The sequence below is a fragment of the Siniperca chuatsi genome, linkage group LG12 (genome assembly GCF_020085105.1).
Source record: "Siniperca chuatsi isolate FFG_IHB_CAS linkage group LG12, ASM2008510v1, whole genome shotgun sequence".
Taxonomy (NCBI): Eukaryota; Metazoa; Chordata; class Actinopteri; order Centrarchiformes; family Sinipercidae; genus Siniperca; species Siniperca chuatsi.
The window spans coordinates 5,293,253-5,315,345 of NC_058053.1; the positions used below are offsets into that span (position 1 = coordinate 5,293,253).

At 40.4% G+C, this 22,093-nt stretch overlaps 1 protein-coding gene across 1 annotated transcript in view; it reads left to right on the top strand.

Moving 5' to 3' along the window:
- Positions 1-110: 110 nt before the first annotated feature.
- The window catches only part of LOC122885817 (calcitonin gene-related peptide type 1 receptor), a 34,226-nt gene continuing 12,243 nt past the window's right edge, over positions 111-22,093 (top strand). The window contains exons 1-4 of the mRNA XM_044217496.1: positions 111-269; positions 20,101-20,209; positions 21,321-21,477; positions 21,683-21,793. Coding sequence (XP_044073431.1) covers positions 20,135-20,209; positions 21,321-21,477; positions 21,683-21,793 — 343 coding nt within the window. The 5' untranslated portion in view covers positions 111-269; positions 20,101-20,134. The remainder of the gene's footprint in view (positions 270-20,100; positions 20,210-21,320; positions 21,478-21,682; positions 21,794-22,093) is intronic.

The window sequence follows — 22,093 nt, forward strand, 5'->3', positions numbered from 1 at the left end:
GACTTGTAAACTGCACTTCCAAGTCTGTATCAGAGTGGGAGTTTAGTGGCAAACCATCGTGCACTGTGAAGGACTCGCCACAGCTCCCAGGTCCTCAGCTGTAGGCTACAGTGTGATGATGTAACAGGAAGTAGTGGGTTGCCTTCCAACGTCAACCTGACAGCCGCTTCAGCTGCGCTCATTGAGCGCCGGAGATCCGCTGTGTGTGTTTCTCTGTGCCGGAGCCGAAGACAGAAGCCACTTCAGGGACTGTTGGATTTTATTCTCTGGTAGGACGCGCTGAAATGCAGTGGGAATTGTGTGCGTTGCGCTGTGTTTTCTCCCATGTTTTCTGGGCAATTTGAGCTACTTTAATGTCGAGTCGAATTTACGCAGAGTTGACAATGCATTTTGTTCATCGATGTGTGTTTATCGAGGTCATTTCAACTGTATTCATCTGCATGAATTACAGAGTCGAACGGAATACCCTATACTGTGATGTCCTCGATCAATCCTAAACGTCGAAACAAATATGAGCAGAACTGGGTCCAGTTAATCTGCATCGTCCTTCTGTCAAAAGCTGGGTGCGAAAAACGTAGATGTGAGAGAAGAACAGAGTGAAACAGCGGTCTTTTGTGGGGTTTGGACACCATTAGGCCATCCAAGCGCGGAGTGCATGCTCTTTATCTATATATATATACATAGTTCTCATGAGATATTCGGACCTCTTTCTTCATGGTGCTTTTATTTTCGATGTGTTGTCGAGTGATGTCTATCATGTAGAGTTTTCTCAGCTGCAGCCTGCAGTATAGCCTATGCATGCTTTATGGTAATGCGTAAAAGCCTTTTAAAAGAGAATGAAACGACGCTGCATTTCCTAAACACACAGATTAGATTAACATTGTTGGTACCTACTGTATATAAACTCCAAGGATCAATTTTAACGTCTGCTTGCATGCATGGCTGACTCAGCTGTGGTTGACTGTACAGCCACGGATGGCTCATGTACAATCTACCAGACCTGACATCCGCTCTTTAGATGAAATAATCACTATTAAAGTATATGGAGAATGGATGAGATACATGCTGGCTTTTCACATTGATTCAACTGGAAAGCAGCAGTGATTCAGCTCCATTCAGCACTGAGGCTTTGATGTAAGCGGTGGTCACTGGTTGCTAAATCATCTGCATGGTTACATAAGAAGCAGTTTTGGACATGCTGGAAGTTTGTGGGCTGGACAGTGAAAGCGAAAAGGATGATGATGATGGTGAATGATGGTGATGACAACCGTGGTCTCCATTGGCAGAATATATTGTGCTGAGGAAAGATGCACTGGAGTCATTATAAGGGAGGTGGCAGGGCAGAAGCAACTCCCAAGCCAAAAAAGCAGATTTGTTATTTATTGCCAAGTTTGTGGGCTGGTTTCTGTCAAATCTGACACAATTCTGCTGCAAGCTACAGGCTACTGCAGATTTCTCATGGGTTTTGCAATTATGAAGTGGCATGTTCCCAGCCTAATATGTGCACTAACTACGGTTTCATTTAGCACTGTCACAGTGATGGTAAAGCGGGAAACAGGAATTATCAAGAATCAAATTGATTGTGTATAAAATCAAGTTAGAGGGGTGTATGTGCTGTTTTAATATGCTGCCTGTGTCTTTAAACTTTGTTCCACATTGTTTTACATGTTTAAAATCCAACAAGAAGTAACCTTAAAGAAATTTCCCCCCCACAATGTCTGCTCTTGGAAACAAAAGAGAGGCTACGTATGGTTAGGTTTGGGAAACTAAAACCACTAAGATTAGGAAAGATTGTGTTCATTGTAAATTGTGGTATTGAAAAGTAAAATAGTAACTATTGGACCCTTAAAACCCATCAAAACGTGCCGGTTTAAGGCCCTGCAAAGTTGGTTTATAAACGCAGGTTTTTCTTGGGAATAGGAAATGTTTACGACTAAATTAACAACCACGGAAGTTAAAGTTTTGTAAAAAATTAAAATAAAAAAAAAGAACATCCTTAGTTATTATTTTTAAGAACCTTTTAAAAACCTCAAATCTGATAATCTGCTTCATCAGCACTGTGTGGGTGTGGTTTGATCAGATTTGACTGACAATAGCAAAATTTTAATTGGTGCACGAAAGTACATGACATCACCTCACACTTCAAACTAGTGAGAAGAAAACAACAGAAAGACAAATACAGAAATCCCATGTGAAATAAGCTGTTGTAACTTTGGCAGATTTATTTTATGTTCATGTGGAAACCCATAACCCGTAGTAAGAAGCTGATTGAGAAAATATGATTTAAGGGCCTTTTTAAAGCGAAGCAGTGTCTACCTGTAGCATATGTGAATGAGTCATGAGCAGTTCAACCAGTGTTTGTTTTCCTTTTATTTAAATAGTTTTTAGAGGCTTGAAGAGGTAAAATTATCTAGTAATTCACAAACAAAACACATACTAGAAGAAAGTATGAAAAAATAGTTTTTTCGGCTTTCCTTGTCTGTTGATCATTGCACGACCCCTCAGATTTAGCTTATACAAACAGGAAACGCTACTCAACAGCTCTACTTTTCTCTATGCAATATGAATGTCATGCCACTTCTATGACACAAAATGTTGCCAGTGAATACATGTACATCATTTAAGTTATTACACTCGATCATAATTTGTAGGTCGTTAAGCGACACAAATATTCAGAAATACCTAAAAGTAAGCCTAGTAAAACAGTTTTTACGTCACTGTCCGTGCATGTCAGCTATCGGGACACTTTGGACCGTGAGCATGTCAAAGCTGCCAGTCGGCAGCGTCATCAGATGAGGCCTTTTTGCCCAGACATCTTCCAGTGGCCCGGGCCTACACTAAATACATGAGCTGATTGTGCAATGGGGATGTCATGCAACTTCAGCCCCTAAACTATCATGCTGAGTGTTTACTGCCTGAGTCCAGAAAACAGCTATTAAATGTGGGCGAGACAAAGGTCTCGGAAGCGTAGCTCCCAAAGCCCCTGCGATCTCCATGGTGGATCTGTTCCTAAAGCAATGGCATTTAGAAGGTTGTGCCAGTGGAATCCCATTCACACTGTAGCTGATACTGTCATACATTAGCTCTGTGGTGCATTAGGGTTGAAATTAGGATCACAGTCAAGCAGCAAAGGGGTGATTTTCTTTCTACCTTCCATTTAGGAGCAGTTGTTGTGATATTACAATGGCTGTGGTAACACCGTATGGCGATTTTGTAGGGCTGTAGTCAACCAAACAAAATCTTGGTCGACTGAAATTCTACCTACTCTTCAATCAATCGATTGGTTAATGGGGCAAAAAAAGAAATCTGTGCGTTTTCTCTAGATGAACTAAATCGGTGCACTGAGTAGGCTACAGTCTTAACTGGTAGCCTAAATGGGCGCTAATAAAAGTTACACAACGTTGCCAAGCATATGAATTCCTGCAGTTTGACCATTTCTTTTTCACACATAGCTATCAAGTATGTCTAGCAAGTAAATTTACATACAGCAGCAACACGCACGCACCAGCGAGGATCACGGAGAACGGGCTTCTGTATAACAACAAAGCTAACGCTAGCTGAGCTAGCGCTGCAGTAAATTTTTACAAAAAGAAACAGTTACCGGCATCCAACCTCCTAATCCTATTTAGGTGGCTTCAAATAAGGCTTAACGTTCACACAGTTTCTCTCGACTGTCCCTCAATATTACAACATTAGTCCAACATCGACCCAGCTTGTGGGAGTTGCCACATTAGCCGTGCAAAATGCTTACGCCAAGTTCAACAGGCTAACCCACAAAATAAACAGTAAAACATTATAAAACATGGAAAAACCTACAGCTTTCGAGTTTGAAGTCGGGTCACGGACAGGTGGTATCAATCTGTCATTGAGCGTGAACCGTTACCGGCCCTCGTTAAGAAAGCAGTCCGTAGTAAAATGCACACACATTGCCATCAAAAATAAACTTTATCCACTCAGCTCTTCCGTCCTCTGAGGCTGGGGGCCGATGTAGCCATTTGTGCTGGTTCTTTGTCATGGTGTCAATTAGTTTGGTGCTGAGTAAATGTTCAGTACGTTAGGCCTAGCAGTCTCCATTAGGCTGGGCGAGTTCAAAGTTGTGAAAACGGGGGTGTTTTGAATCCCTGTCTTAAAAGTCTTAAAGTCTTTTTAAACCATATGATTATTAAAACAGAAACACATTTGTTGAATAAACTATATTTGAATATTGATATTATTTTTATTCATAATCAGTGTTATTTTGTGTGTGTGTTTAACTGATGCTATTGTGAGGGACACTGCTGGAAACCAACTCTGATGAGTGCAAAAGCCACCCGATTCACAGTCCCAAGAGTAATGACAATTCTCATGAAACCTAACCCCTCATAAATCATCAGGGCACACCGGGCTTCAGCAGCCTGCATCTTATTGATTTACCGCCTATGTTCCCGGTCCTGTTGTGGACACTGTAAGAGCTCTCACATATATTTATTAAGGGATGCGACCACCAGTTTCATGTTCTTCCAGCATCTTTTACTGTCCGTCAGACTCATTCAAGTTGAAACTTCATTGTGTTTCAGCTCGGATCGAATCAGCAACCCAAGTATACATAATATGTTGTTTCCTGTGTGCTTACCCCGGGCTGAAGTTATCGTATTACACAAAAGCACAATGATGTACATATGCACCAGTTCCAAAGCGCTCCCCTCAGGTTCTGGATTCAGTTTCAGGGATGTGAAAGCTTTTGAGGTAATTTTTCCATACATACATTATGGAGGGTCGTTTTTTTTCCCCTCTCCAGTTTAATTTCAGCACACAAGGTGCCTGACGAGACCTGGGCTAATGTCTTCAGGAGCAGCATCTGGGGAGCTTTGTCTGTGTGCAGTGGTTGGCAGTGTGAGCTGCAGTGCTTTGTGGAGATTAGAGGACAGTGGAAAGAGGCTGTGCGGTTTCTAAGGGTGTTCGTGTTTGTGTGAGCTAAACCAACTGTCAGTGACACAGCCTTCCTGATTTACTGTGTGTGAGGGGGCTTCTGGCTTACTGAATAGAGGAAGTGGTCCCTGGGAAACTGTCTGTCTTACAAAGGTGAACCTGCAGTACTGTATAGTTGTCACATTATGTGCACATGTTGCTCTTTGAATTTTTGCTGCTGGCAAGATTTAGAGGAGTATTCAGAAACTAGTGAAGCACCTCTTTTTAATTTCTGTAATACAATTACATTCAAACATTCAAATGCCGAACCGCTATTGAAAAGCTCCCTTTCCAGCCAGTATACACTGCTTTGGACCTCTCCTCCACCCTGCATTTTCTGCTGCTATGAGCAAATGTCTGCAGCAGACATTTCTGTTGGATCTCCAATTAGCTAACTTACTCTACTGTGAAAATGTGACTATTATTGTCAAACTCAGGCTGCCGAAAGCGCTGCCTAAAACTTCTCCATATTATTGCAGTTAATTGGTTTCCAAGGTTAATAAAAGTCCCAAATTACTAGTATTATTGTCCATACTCTTTATACCGGTCATTACCACAACTCATAGGGAGTTCAGTCCAACTGATTGCATGTTTTATTTCTGCTACAGCATACGGATCTGCTCTCTAAATTAAATGTCCTGCGCTCTCCAGAGAAAAAGTCATTACAAGACAGACATGTATATTTTATATTTCTGGCTTTCATGATGGGTGCCATCATGTCTTTGCATTAAAAAAAGGGCTCCTGTTCCTCTGTTCCTGTTTTTTTTCGAGTGTAAACAAAGGTTATATATGTATTAACGGAAAGCCATTACTTTCCCATCTTTGTAAGTGGACAATATAGCCAGTTAAATGGTTTCATTTTAAACAGTTTTTGCGTTATATCCAAGCGGCAGCCTCCAAGGCTGAAAAATGAAGCCAACGTGGAAGTGCCAAAAACTGCAGTTCCTCGAATGGCCACTTGAGGCTGGCTGCAAAAGCGAGTCGGTGCCCATAGAGCCCCATGTTAAAATGCCCAACTTTACAGCAGAAATAAACATGTTTACAGCCTGGTACAAAAAACGGTTTTGGTCTCTATAGCTGATTTCCCCCTTCATGACAACTGTGAGGGAGTTTGTTACACAAACCCAAGGCATACTGATCAACTCGCGCCTGTTAGTAATGATGTGAACAACTCCCTTGGAGGTCAAGTCTAGGGCCCACAGCAAGCACATGGAGGATATTCCTTGGCTTCCTTGGAGCCGTCTTGAAACAGCAGTGAATTTGACTGAGTTCCAGGGTTATTTTTGTTGTTGCAATACCAGTAGGGAAACACTCACACCAGTCCTGGAAGACCCACAGTGTATGTGGTCAGACTCCAGTATGCTGAAAGAGATGTAATCAAACTGTGAAACAGAACTTAACACAACACTTGTAATGAACATTTTTGTTTAGTTGACAGCCGCAGCTCTCTAACTATCTTCCTGCTCTTCCATGTTCCTTTTTTCAGTGTCTATATCAAAGTATGTCACTAATCTTACCTTGGGAATGTGAGACTTCCTTTTACTAACACAGAATGTGAGTGTGGTATGGAGCGTTGGGAATGTTTGGAGACAGATTAGTGAGTGGTGCTTGACTAGCTTGCAGAGAGATCCCAAAGTGCATCTTGCCAGATTTATAATGTTTCCACAACCAGAAGAAAAACAGCTGATAATTGAGCTGAAGTATCGTTGATGAAATCCACTGATATGAAAAACCATTTCCCTATCCCCAAATAAAATCTGAAAGAACATGCTAACACCCATTTAAACTCTCAGGGCAGTCTTTGGCCTGAAAATCCCCTTCCGGCTGTATGCCAGTTTAATGACTGCTAATCGCTGCAACAAATACTGCCATGAAACTAAAATCTGTGAATAGCAACAGCCAGTTAGGATGCAGAAATATCACACAGAAAGGAACTAATACTCTGCTGAGAAAGCTAAGCTATTGTGTGAACCTGTCAAGGAAAATGGAGTGACCGGTGAAAATGTGGCCCCATGTAGTGGAAAGAATTGGTGGAATTAGCCACACTTTCCCACCAGACTGTACTGTATGCCTCACGTTAAGCAGTGAGCACATGCTCAGTAGGTTTTATTCACAGCCTAGAAGCACTATAGCTACATCAAAATATTTACAGTAACACCAAGGAGAATTACTAGCAGCTATGCAGGTGAAGGATGGAGCCTGGTATATTTTTAACCAGTGTATTTTTATCTAGGTATTTGTGCTGTTTTTTCCTTTGCATAGACTAGAGGCCTCTGGACATGGGATCCTTTTCTATGGTAAGACCTCTAGTACTCTTAACCTCCTTTAAAAAAAATAACTTTTTGTCCTGTTTTAAATAATGATGGCATTGAAGCTAAGTTCAGATTCAGAGGGGAAATGTGATGTTATCTTTTCAGCTTTACGCTTTCTTCCTGAGAGTTAGATGAGAAAGTTGATACCACTCTCATGTCTGTACAGTAAATATGTACCTAGAGCCAGGAGACAGTTAGCTTAGCATAGCATTAAGACGGGAAAACAGCTAGCTCTTTCCAAAGGTACAGTAACACCTACCAGCACCTCTAAAGCTCACTAATCAACATGTTACATCTTGTTTATTTAATCCGTACAAAAACCAAAGTGTAATCGCATCACGTTGTGGCTTTATGGAGAGTTATGTGCTGGACTATAGCAAAGTGTCATCTTTGCACTTGGGTTTTGTATGGATTTAACTAGATATAACATGTTAATTAGTGAGCTTTAGAGGTGCTGGTCGGCAGCCAGGCAGTGGTCAAAGAAGTACTCAGATCCTTCTACTTAAGTACAAGTACCACCATGTAAAAATACTCCATTACAAGTAAAAGTCCTACATTTAAAATCCTACTTAAGTATAAAAGTATTATCAGCAAAATGTACATAATGTATCAAAAGTAAAAGTATGTGTTTTGCAGAAAATCGGCCCCTGTCACTGATATATTAAATTACAGATTTACTGTTGTTGCTAGTCCAAGTGGAGCTAGTTTTCACTCCTTTATATACAGTTTAGTTCAGTCGTTCCCAACCAGGGGGTCAGGATCACAAAATAAGTCTGAGGGGTCGTGAGATGATTAATGTGGTAGGAACAAAGAAAAAAGTTCTTCGACATACATTTTGACAAATTTTTCAGACTTTTCTCTACTCTTTGCTTTTTTGTGAAATAATGGAGGGTTTTTCCTCCTTTTTGGTGAAACCAAAACAACTCATAATTGTACTATCGTAGAATAGGTTTCAGTCGTAGTCATCTGGACACTGTTTTCAGAATCAAGACGTTTCGGCTCCCATCTGGAAGTCATTCTCCCGGATGGGAGCCGAAACGTCATGATTCTGAAAACAGTGTCCAGATGACTACGACTGAAACCTTTTCTACGATAGAACACTCCTGGACGAATGAGGGACTACACCGTCTCATAATTGTACTGTTTCCTCCTGTTTCCAGTCTTTATGCTAAGCTAAGCTAACCGGCTGTTGACTCCAGCTATATTTTTACTGCTGGTATAGATATTTTACTGTCACACTAATCAGTATCGTCTCTCTGTCAACTTACAGCTGAACAAATTAACAAAATGATTAAACAAATGTGTGAGACGTTGATGTAGTACCCATATTTTAGCTGTTTGAAAAGAGGTCTTAGACGCTTAGACCGACTATCACCCACTTTCACCTAGAAATCAACGTTGAAATCCCGGTTGGTGCTCACTGGGATACTGCACATGCTGTATTTGATTGACTTTGACAGAGGGAATTGGGCACCCCACGTTCATTTTTCCATATTTAAAAACCTCATTTTAGTATAACTAAAAAACCCAAGCTTAAAAACACCTCGACAAAGAACACCAAAGTGTTCGCCCTAAGAAATATGGAGAGATAAATCAAGGAAACCTTGTAAATTTCAGACCAATCGTATCAAGGAAATGCTACTACTACTGAGTGTAATAAAATATTGATGATTCTAAACGTTCAAAAACTAGACTTCAGATCATGTATTATCAATGATGATACTGACAAAGAAGAATATTATTATTGAGTATAAAAACTGTCAGATAAGTTGATGATGATTTGTTTGAATATCATGACACAAATATCCATTGTAAAATTAAGACTGTGTAGCCTAACGTGTAAGTACACAGGCCCGGCAGAAACATTTTAACAGTTCCCAAACAGTTGAGTGGCGTTTCTCTGTTCCCCTGCCGTCTGCTTGCCGATCATGGTCGCCATGAGTACCCTACAGTAGAGAGATAGAGAGAGGGACTGCTCACATGTGCCACCTGGTGGTTGTCGGTGCGCACTGCAGCTTATGCAGCTACTCCTGGATAAATTATTTCACCCCCCTTCACTGCCACGGCAGTAATCATGTCAACTGAAACGAGTGACATCTGTAACTCTCGGCTAGAAAGCTAATAAGTATATTTTCCAAAATGTCAAACTACTCCTTTAAGGGAATGTTCTGAGTTATTTGGTTGAAAGCTAGAAGGTGATAGGACAGAATGGAGAAAAACAGAAGGAATGAGCCATAATTTAGCTTTACATGGACTCCTTTTGATTAGCATTTTGGATGATGGAACAATCATGACGCAACAGCACTCGCAGCAGGTGTCAATTAAAATCTGTGTTCAGTTTTGAGGGCATAGTTTTGTGATGTTAAGTCGTCCTGATACAATAACAACGCACATATCTCCACCAGTGACTGGTGCCCTCTTTGATAATGCTGCTGTGTTTGGCAGTTTTTCAGACTGTTCCCCTCAGTACATGAAATAGCTCTGGGTTTTTTGTGACTCATGTACCTACTGTAGAGTTCACGCACTGATTATTTGGAAGCACTGGGACTTTGATAGCTGCTTTATGATGTCAAAACTTGCATTAAACTGTGAGACCTTTTTAGAAGCTGACACATACTTGACACTCAGCACAGTATGACTTATCTGTGTTACTTTTTTTTAACGGATGCTTCAAAGTGCAGTTTCGTTCTATTTTTGCTCAGCTTGTACATACTGTATGTGGTAATAAGGATGTGAAACCACATCCTGTAGGACGTACATAAAACTTTGTGCTCGTGTTCAACAGGAGTACTATTAAGAGGATCCATTTCCTCTATGATGGGTTTTCAGCACCTTTTTTCCCTCATACAGCGTTGCCCTAGTTACTACCAAACTTGGCAGGAACTCTTCATGGACTAAGCTCTCACTATAAAACATTGCCGTAATATTTTAAAAATATTAACTGGCTGATATGAATCAGTGAAACCTATAACCGTTTGGCAGTAGCATATTTAGATGCATTCAAATATGTCAAAATGTGAACAGTTGACGGTAGTTTTAAAGCTGCACTAATTGATATTTTTATACATATGACTACGTGTCATGTGACTGGTGTAGCTGGTAGTGATGAACCCACAACAAACTCTAACTAATTATCAACAAAACTCTGCAATTCCCCTCAGTTCTGCCGAACGTTTTAGTGTCTTTCAGCTGATTTTGATTTTCTGGCTCGCAAATTCTGCTCTCATGTTTCTAGCTGCAGCAGATAAACCCACTGTACGCTACCTGCCCAGCACCAAAGAGCAGACAGACAAAGTTAGCAACTATCTGGTGAACATAGTGGAGCTAAAGAGCCAGATATTTTTCTCAGGAGTTAGTCAAAAAACAGAATCAAAAAGAGAGTGAATATTGGATTCATAAAGTAGACAGAAACACGACTCCAAATGAATGCCAACATTTTCTCCGGTCTGCTGGACGTGGAAATTGGCAGCTGTTTGCTAACATGTTAACCGTAACACCACCTTAAGGTGATAATAATTCAAGTTTGTGTTTTCAGCTCATTTCACTGTCCCTAAGTGGCCAAAAAACAAAGGAATGTAGCTTTAAAGTTAAAGCCAAATGCAGCCACACTGATCCAAAGGTAGATGCACATACTGAGTAACACGCATGCACGCGCGCACACACACACACACATAGCATTTTCAGATGAATATCCAAGCCACAAAGAAAATAAATTTCTGTAGTATTCATAGTTTGATTTTCTGCCAGTCAGAACATTGACATTTGATGATTCTGCTATAAAAAGGACACACTATGTTCTGCACTAGCACTGAGCACTGGCATTGGAAGAAGATCTTTCAGTATTCATCATTCCTGGGGATACTGGGCTGCATCGTCTGTCCTTTAACCATACAGCCTCAAGGGCTTGAATGACCACCGTGAATGGTTGTATATCTAACATATATCTATCATCAAACAACACTTAGTGCCAGTAGGAGCCTCTCCTTTCTTATCTCCCCATGAGATACATTAGTATTAGAATGCGGCCTTTTCCCTATTTCAGCACCATAGTTGTAAGTAGATCCATGTGCTCGCCCTGAGACCGTTGGCATGCTGGCCATAAGGGGCGTGCAATGCAATGACATGAATACTTCGGCATCTGGCGACCGCTGGAACACAAGCTCCCTCTTGCCATGTTAATGCAAAGACTATTGCGTGCATCAGTCAGGGCGGGTGGATGGAGAGTTGAGGAGGTCTTTTCATGCAACACAGGACTCCTCCCTCACATCTGTGTGGGATTGTTATTGTTTTCTTTTGACATCTGGTGGTGCCCTTGGCAACTTGGAGGCTTGCATGAGGTCTGCTCTCATATCTTGGGCTTGGTAACATCTATGGCTGAGATGTTAAACTCTAATTCAGTGATCAGAGAAAGATCATCAAAATTCACAGATGATCCCATGGGAAATGTCCGCTTGCTATATTTGGTTTTGCTGATTGAGAGGAAGCTCTCAGAGGGACTGTGTCGCTCTTAAAAGCTTCTCCTCCTGTTTCTTGTATTAACATTCCCAGCCTCTCTTGCAGACAGTTATAGGTTTTTCTTAGAATTTCCTGTTTCATAGACCATCTTCTATCCACTGTTCAATTATCAGCTCTCATTGTGCTCACAAAATGACAGAAAACAGGGGGAGACCAAGCTGGCTGGAAACTGAACCCATTCCTTCCTCCCTGTCCATGTCAAGACTTCCTTGTCAGAATCAACTCACTATTTTTTATTTATGTCAAATAAAAGAGATGATACACAGGTAGAACTTTTTATCAGAGAATAAGTAACTATAAATGCAAGAAAACACAGTAAAAAAACCCCAAAACATTATAAGCCAAGCATCACAAAGCACTTGAAAGTTAACATTTTGCAGCTGCTGACAAAATCAAAGAGAGGTTATAAATAGTTTTGTATCATCTGCATTGTTGTGACTTTAAAAGCAAACATATGTATGACAATTCAGCTGGATGCAGGTTATCGTCTTGCTTATTAGTTTGTGGTGATGTGCTGCACGAACACCTGCACTCCTCAAGCTGTTTCCCAACATATGTTGTTAAGGTAACGTAAGCCTAGCTGATAAAGACATGGACCTGGGACACATGTTGCACGTGCTGCGTGTAAAACGAAACTGGGCTTGTGAGCGTCATTGACACATCATGATACGGAGTACGGTGAGAAAGAATGGACTGGTGTTAGTATGGTCACTTTTGATCCTATACTTATTACAACCTGTGTTTCAGAGGTTAGAAGACAGTGTTCAACATTAGGTTGACCACACATTTCAAAACTACCACTTAGAAATCCATATGATGGGATGCGGCACACATGCGGAGAATGTTGAAATAGCTCAGTGGGAGCATATTATGATACTGCCAAATGGGTGGTGTACATTCTGACATCAGTACAGTTTATCCAGTTAATCATAGTTTTGTCATACATACAAATAGTTGTTTTTTTTTTTCAAAATCATCATGTCACGTCTTTTAGCATCTTCATGTTTTAAAGATGCATGATGTGGTCATGCGAGGCCTTGGTTAGAAGGTGACCTCCATCATCAACCCATGCTCCAGCTATACTTGCCAAGATCTTATCCCCTTCCATTCATTCACCAGCTGTAGACCTCAGGTACTGGGCAGTTTCCCAGCTACTGAACAACGCAGTGTGACAGCTGTCACTATTTTTTTACAGCCCAACCGTTACTGGATTTTTTACAGCCGGTGTTGATATTTGGGAGTTTAAAATTGACCCATAGTAATGTTTTAAACATAAACACATAACCTAATTAAACAGTCTTGGTACGGAATTGGTCTTGGTTTTTTAAGTGTATTGTGATCAGGATGCATACAAAGCAGGACATTTTACAGTTGAAAAATCAACTTGTCAGTCCTACAAACTATGTAATGGTGTCACTGTTCTAAATGACCTCAAACCTAGTTTGTCATTTCTGTACTGCAATTTCTTGTTACTTATTGGCCAACATATACACGATGCCAATATATCTGCAGTTGGCTATTATCAGCTTTTTAGTGGTCTAGCTCTACTGTTTTTAATGGAAAAATGTAATATTTGATCCTCTGTTGGAATTCAAAATTCTGTGTTTCAGTGTGACAGGCTGTGTCCTCCGGTGGGGGGTGTTAACAGTGCCTCCGGAGGACTGGCAATCCATGCTGAATGGATAATCGTGTCACCAAACCATCAATATTGTGAGAAAGCATTTTTGATTTGACACCATAAATGTAAAAAAAATGGCTGTTTGCTGCCTTTTAATAATGCAACTGCCTTATAGTAACATTAGCTTGTCAGTGAGGCTGCGTCATCGCGAATGAAAGGAACAACATCAATTCCTCAACGTAGTTTAGGGTTAGGCTATTCATTCAAATTAACCCAAAAGAATTATATATTAGTTTAAACTTGGTCGAGTCTGATTTCTGAAAAACAAACAGCCCCACTCAGTTAAAAAAAAATTGAAATCTTTCCATATTAAATCCTTTTAACAATGACCAACTATACATCTGATTATGTTCTTATATCTTAATTCTTCTGGAGGTACAGTCATCTCTGGAAATATATATGATAAATTTATGTGCTGATATACATCTAATTGACCCTGAACCAAAGGTTCCCTGACTCCTACTGTTTATCAAAATGATATAAGTCTGCAGGTCATTTGAAATTAGATCCAGAAGGCACAACTGTGCTATTTCCCATGCTACGTAGTTTCCTGTCTCTTGTTTTTGCAGCAAGCACAAGATACTTACCCCAGTGACCCGTTTTGTCTTTGGCTTTCAAAGACTGATAACAGAATCAAGCAAGCATTGCAGTGCAACAGTACCGTATTCATTTTTGCCTTCTCACCATATGCTGCTTGATGCATCAGCATCAGCATATAATACTTGAGATAGAGTTAGCGTATAATCTATTTTCTCCTCAAACCCCTTCAAGAATCAGGATCACTTTGAGTTGCCATATGCAGTAAATGTACAGGAATATGTCTTGGTGGGAAGTAAAACATGACAACATGAATGATTGTTAGTGCTACTGCATGCCGGGACTTCATCAGTTCTCATGGCTACTCCCCTTTCTACTCTAGTCTTATGCCTGTATCCTGCTATAGAATGGGGAAGTAATGATGTTATAGGTCCTCACCAGCCTAATGGACATCCGAATGCCACTGAGCGGAACTTGGAGTATGGCGCTCCAAACATCCTGTGAGGGCAGAAGGATGTTTACAGCACAGCACAGCATCTCTGCAGGGACAGTGGGAGTTGAAGTACAGGCTGAGCTCTGGCACTGGGCGAGAAGACAACAGCTGTTATGCATAGGCTGTTTTTCCAGGTATCTTTCTGCATGCTGGCGGATGTAATAGGTGATGTCAGCTCTTGTGCAAAGTGTACATGACTAACCACTTCAGTGAAACACTCTGAGGTACTACAGATAATAGTGGACCACCCACAGTTCGCACTGGTTTATGGTTGGATGAAGTTGACCCAAACAGACTAATAATCAAGTGTTGTGCCTCTATAGAGGTTGCTCTTAGCTTTGAGCTGAAATGAGCAAAGAATATTCATGAAGTATATGATTTTTTATTAGTTTTTCTTTTATATGGACTCTATCTACTATGGACTATCACATTGCTGCTGATATACAGTATGCCTACATCTGTGTAGTGGTAGGAAAAACAGTTATGGGTGAATGCTTTAGCTACTACAGAATAGATGAGTTACAACTTGAGATATACAAATAGTCTTTGACTTCAGACTACTGTAGAAAATCATTGTCAGTCATAGAATAGCTGACGACTTGTACATTCATTAAAGAAAGTTGATGTAATAAAAAAAAGACTAACTCATTTAATCACTTTATTCAAATTGAGGATTTTTAAATTGAAACAGACATTTAAAGCTTCATTCGAAAATCTCAATAGAAGCTTCAAATGTAAAAAATAAATGACATTCGGTACAGCACTGAGTAGGCTAATTGCATCTTAGACACAGCGTTGTAGGCTAGACGACGTCATGCATGCTACAGTGACTTCTATCACCAACAGCTCAGCGTTTACTTTGGGCTTTTTTTGTTTGTTTTTTACACAAATACCGTCATATACTGTATAAGGTATGAAAAACACAGCGCCCAAGCCTAGCTCCAATGGGATGGTTATGTTGCCATAGGCAATTGTTTGCTAACAGCAATTTTATAACGAGATAATATGTCAGGGAATGGTAAATGGGACGTACTTATATAGCGCCTTTCTAGTCTTTTTCCGACTATTCAAAGCGCTTCAACTACATATCACATTGACCCCACACACACTGATGGCAGATGCCAACTGCTCATCAGTTGAAAGAAAGTAATGCATTCACACACACTCACACACCGAAGGCACAGCCCTCGGGCTGGGGATCGAATCAGGGCTGTATGTGTGTCTGCTGGTTTTGGAGTTCTGCTGCCCCCTAATAGCCAAAATGATTTGAATGAAACTTTAAGGTAAACATAATGGTGTTGGACTGCGTAAGTACAGTAGAGTTAAGGTTGAGCTGGGACATCCCACTGCTTACTGTACTGGCACTAAATGTTGCCAGTGAACATAAATGGTTATTATAAATTAGTTGCATACTCTATGACAGTAGGAGACACTGTTGGTTTGGGACAGAGAACTGAAACGATATTCTCTGTGTAATAACCAGTGTCATTTAGTCTGAATAAGGAATATCTATTTAAAACTTGGTTTCTAAGAGAACTGAAAAAGACTAATCTGTCTTTGTTTGGGAAGAAGGTATTTCAGACCAACCACTCTTTATTCTTTGATGGCATTCATTCCCCAAGCTTTTATCATTCAAAAAGAGGCGTGTTGAGAGTTGATCATGCTATAACATAGTGGGGTTTTTCATAAGCAAGGTATTTATGACAGACGTGAACAAAAGGTCATGCTGGAAATTCCCACTTTAACAAATGGATTCCATTTAGATGGGGTCAGGGGTTTTTTCTTCACTACCACCTTTTTAAATGTTAAATGCGGCTGTATGACCACTAAAAAAGAAGCAATAGCCAAAGAAAATGGGATGAGTAACAAATCACAACTATAAGCAACACTGAAGCAGCTAATGGGAAATCATTCTGTCGTCTGTTCTGTGTTGCCATCCGACAAGATATATCCTTTGTATCGGTCTGCTACAGCAAACAGCCTTTGCCAAGAAACAGCCGGGGAACTTGGCAAAGCAGTGCTGTGTGTGTGTGCGTGTGTGTGTGTTTGCGCGCGTCCATTTTTGTGTGTTTGCAAGCATGCGTGTGTGACGGAGCAGCTGATCTTTTCCTGGCTGTTTCTAATTTGCACATCACCATAATGTTTTACTATCCCACTTTCAGTAAGCCCCCCCCCCCACCCCCCACCCCCACCCTCTCCTTTCTGCAGAGTAATGCAGTTTTAACTCTGAGCAGACTTGAGGAGGCACTGGGCCAGTCCTCCTGGTGACAGAGCCACAGGGAGACTTTGACTGGGTCAAATCTCTCAGTGATGTGCTGACTGACGGCCCCCTGCTTTGCCTCCTTTTCCTCCTTTGTCAGTGTGTTGTAAGACTGTACTAAGTTTTCGTAAGTGAAAATGGTTTGTTTTGGCCACCAAACAATGAATATTCAAGCTGTCAGCAAAGTTGAAGCTGCATAACGCTGCAGTATTTGCATAATTTGTAGCATTAAAAGTATATGTAGTTATATATACAAAGTATTTATATAAAAGCAAGTTATATGAACATTTTCGTTTTGGTGTTCATTTTAAATGTAAAAAAAGCTCCAAACCAGATGACACAAATACCTGTTTGAAAATCCAGTTACAAACATTTTATGGACAGCTTTCCAGGTTTACAAACAATCGAGGATATCGAGATCAGGGGGGTAGAAAGCACATTGCAACAATGTCATGATAGCTTACATGTGGACATTTTCAATGTAAGAAAACAAGCAACTTGCTGGAAACCAGTAAAATTACTTTTTAGAGGTAAATCCATATGTGGCAAGCATCCTCATGTTTCCAAAAACACATTTACTACAGGGCTCAATAGATGCATGTTTCACTCTAACTGGCTAATATGACTCATGGAATTCTAGGGAGACATGGCAGCTAGTAGCAGTTGCAACATTAACACAGACTACATGATGTTAGCTTTTGTAGTTAGTGAGAAATTACTTGTCTGTGTCATCGACCATCAGAATGGGTTAAAGAGGACAGAAGCTATGTTAGCAAGTATGAAATTTGTTTGCCTGCATACGTTAAGAGTAAAGAAGCCTCCTTATTCAGGATATTACTAAGTTACCATGAATAAAATGAATACATCATAAAACATATACCACACACTGGACATGTGCCAGCTGTCATAGGTTGCTGTCTTATGTAAGTGCAAAAACCCATTAGGCATTTTCCATCCAAAGACATCATTCGGCAACTCTTATCAGCTGTCACAAAGTCCCACACCGAAATTCTAAACACACGTCAAACTGATCAGCAAAGCACTGATCACAGGGCCTGACAAATGTTCAACTATTCGTTAAACAGTCAGAAACACGCAGTGACAATGTGGGTTGTCTTATCTTAAAACAGGCATTCCTTCCTCACCAGCGTCTGTGAAAAATTATCTTGACTTAATTAGAATTCAGAGCTCTAACCAGGTCGCTGGATGCTGATAGTCAGCTCTGCATTCTGAGCTAACCTTCATACTTTTGATTCATGAAGTTAATGACACAAAAACAATTACTCCCGTCTGAGCTCTCAGAAACTGTTAAAAAATGGCGTTGCTTGTAAACAGAAAGGAACAGTATCCACCTGTAGCAGGGAACACATCTTGCTGGTTAAAAAAGGTGTATTTTTTTGGGTGCAGTTTGGTTAAAAAACAAACAAAAAAAACTAAAAGGATGAGCCTTAAAACAATACATACTTACTTTCCATACTTGTCAATTTATCAGTAGTGATAGAAAATGGATATTTGTGTGCTTAAAGTTAAAAGCCCTACGTCTTGTGAATGCTTGCCTCTTTTTGCTGTTGCGTTGTTGGTTTAGCTGTTCCATTCCACCGAATTTAATTAGACTTGAGATATTGCAAAGTGACGACCTAGTTCCTTTAGGGTATATAAGGCATTATTAAATTTCGCTTCTGAATGAGATGTAATCCACTCCTGAATACCACGTACCAACATGTATGCCATCCTGGGTTCAGGGTCTCTCTCTGTTCTGCCATCCCTCCTGTCTCTTTTTGTTCCTCAGCTGCTCGGACGATAAATGCTGGTTGCGTAGTTTCACACTGAAAGCAATGCTGCCGCAAGAACCCAGCCTGGTGATTTGTATCAGGTATTCTAACAACGCTAACTACCTGTTTCTGGTTAACTTAGGTGCCAGTATGGAACTCTTGGCATTTATGGCAAAAATAACAAATAAAAAAGCAGAGCACCCAGTTACAGAGCACCCAGACAGAAAGCCACCACTATGGGCTTCAAACACAAACCAAAAGGACAACATGCTTGACTAAGTGGCCCACAGAGCCTCCAGAGTCTGAACAAAAAGCACTGGAGCAGTTGCAGACCTGAACTCTTTGATAGTTGTACACTAGGTGTAACAGGCAGGCTTAAACTATCTAAAGCTACCCCAGCATTAGTACACCCACTGTTTTGCAAAGCAGATTTGTACAACCTGGGGGATATGTTTCCATTTGAATTTTGTCTCATCTGCTATGCAGCAGCAGTGACATGAAATCCCAGTGGCCCGGAGCTTTGCCGCAAACAACTTTCTGGGATTCTGCTTTGATGAGAAACCAGCATCACCTTTTAAAAAAAAAAAAAATGAAATGTATAAATGTGTAACACGAGCACTAACCTTTTTAAAACTGTTCCTGTCACGACTGAGAATTGAGAGTGCAAAACAGATATGGCTCACAAAACACACAGCAGCAGTGCGAGCCTGGGATTTTAAATTTCAGCTGTGCATACGTGACTTTTGTCAGGGAACCGGAAATGTCTTAAATCAGTGGGGTTTTGTTGGACTGATTCCGACTGCTTATTTTGGCAGCTGTGTTGTTCACCAAGCCAGAATACTAGCATTGTGGGTACATTTAACTCCAAACTGACTTAACATGTACAGTCAGTGATTGCATGCTATGTGGCCTGTAAAGGGGTAGACACAAGCTACAATTGTTGATTCTGGATTACGACAGATCAGATCAAGTTAGATCCATGTTGATGACACCTGGGAGATAAAATCTTACCGTTTGTTGTGTTTGAGGATTCTGACTGTTTACGCGCTGATCCAGTCAACATGTTTGACTTCTTACGACGAGAATCTGGACCATTGACATCACAGTTTTTGAGTTCTTGAAAAAAAAAAAGAACTGCCCAAAACCAGCTAGCAAATGGACAAAATGGCCCAACATTTTCATGCAGAGCCACAGCTCAGATGAAGGTTACCTCACTCTTCACTACCAATCACTAACCAACAAGGACTTGGTTACCCACATCTCTATCTGCCATGTCATCCAGATTTGTCCTCAAATTTGTCGTCAATTTCTTTGCCTTTCCCCTTGAAGTAGCAAAATGTTTTTTCCTCATGTATTTCTAACGTGGTACAGTAACAATAAGTCGTTATGTGTGGGCTGTTTCAATGATACATTTACAGTCTGTTCCCAGCTTAATGGACTGTGAGGGTAACATTTCAGTAGATTAAAGCCACAGAGCGAAACATTTATCAGCCGTGGGAGAGATAGGGAGTGCTGTGAAGTGGCCTTTATGAGGGGATTGTATGTCGCTTTAATGACGGGGCTTAATTGTTTATTCTCCATTCCAGATCTGCTGCTGCTAAATCATCAACCAGCTTTGACATGGCCAAAAGGAAGATGGATAGCATCGGGCGGAGTGGGATGGTGGCACTCATACTGCTGTGTAATCTAACAAAGGTAGGACAGCCTGCATGCAATCAAACAAATTCGGAAAACATGCAAAATATACTTAATTGAATACGTTTACGTGTGTGAATCAAATTTGTCTATATTTGATAGTAGAAACTAATAGATAGTAGAACGAATTATGTTATTTATGTCAAGTGTGTGTTAGGATCATAATTTCTGAGACTAAATTTACATGAACTGACATGGTTACTGTATAACCCAGCTGACAGAGGCTGACATATTTCTGTTGCATAATGCTACATGACACTGCAGCCTGTAGAGGTGTTTTTTGTTTGTTTTCGTCAGTGCATTTGGATTCATAATGCAGTGAAAGAAAAAGGCTCTGTAGTAAAAGAGCATGCGATTTGCACACGTATCTAAATTTTAGAAATACTATAGTTTATTATTAAGCTGTGACTTTATTTGACCTTATTTAGACTCACTCAAGATTGATGTCAGTTTCAGTTTATGTTAGACATTTTTGAAGGATTACCAAAGCTGCTTCAGGTTGGTATCTGCTGTGTAATAAATAAGCAAGACATATCTGGTTGGCAATATTTCTGCATAGATGTCATATTTTCCATGGAGCGCAAATGGATTTAATGGAAGCTTGTGTATGGTAGACTCCCTTTCCTGGCATTGTAAGGAGCGTTCTTACTTTAGTACATCCCCACAGAGTCAGAATACACCGCTCTGAACGTGGGTCCGGGCACATGCTTGCACGCAGGCTTTTCGTGAAATGAAGCCCAGTGTTGGCTCCAAAAATCAGAATTTTTGTCCTTTTTAACTTCAATAAATGTTACAGGAATCAGATCTGGAATACTGTAATAATACTACTAATTGGTAAGATTCATGAGGAATTCTGATTTTAAGTTATGGCCATGGACAACATTTTCTCTACTGAATATTCAAGTTCTTGTACATGCCCAACAATTACAGTGAAGCAGTCATTGGCAATGAAATTCTTAATTCTATATGACTGTACTTCATGCCCAATGTATCTTCTGTGAGACACTGGACAGGACATCTTTGGACAAATCTCTCCTGATTTAAAAAAAAACAACAAAAAAAACAAAAAGAACTGAAAAGATGTATTCACCTTTTCTCTCCTTCCTTGCAGATTTTTGTGAAAGCAAGCCTGGAGGTCAATGAAACCCAGCAGCAGCAGCAACCAACCCACGTCTACCATGACATGGGACTCACCAGGAACAAGATAGTTACAGCGCAGTTTGAGTGCTATCAAAAGATAATGAAGGACAATACCCACAGCAGAGAAGGTAGCTTGTCATGTTTCATGTTTCTGAACTTTAAAGCTTCTTAGGCTAAATGGCAGCAAGAAGTAACTGGAATCCACTGCTCGCAAAACCCTACGCTTGATTGAATTTGGTTGTTGTAATACTTTTAGATTTATTAATTATTTTTAAATATTTGGAAATTCTCGCTGACACACCATAGCTCCTAACACCTTTTCTGTTGTTTTAGAGCCCATGTGTAATCGCACTTGGGATGGCTGGCTGTGTTGGGATGACACCAAGGCAGGTATTTCCTCAGAGCAGCACTGCCCGGACTACTTCCAGGATTTTGATCCTTCAGGTAAGATCTGTGGCTTACAGTAGTAGCTCTGAAGGTGCATTTGTACCAAGCATGTTTGGTTTTGCTTTAAAGTGGTAAACAATGTAGTATTGCACTAAAGTTGGGGGGGCTTTACAGAGACAGATGAATGAAATGACGGTTTAAATCGAAGCAGCAGACAGAGATATCCTGACTTTACCTTTGGGTCAAGCTCCAAAAATGTTGGATCCGCCACTTCCCATAATGCAACTTAATAACATCTTTCATTGATGTGTCTTAAACTGACAATGCAAGCTTCTTTGGGCATCTATTAATTGTGTT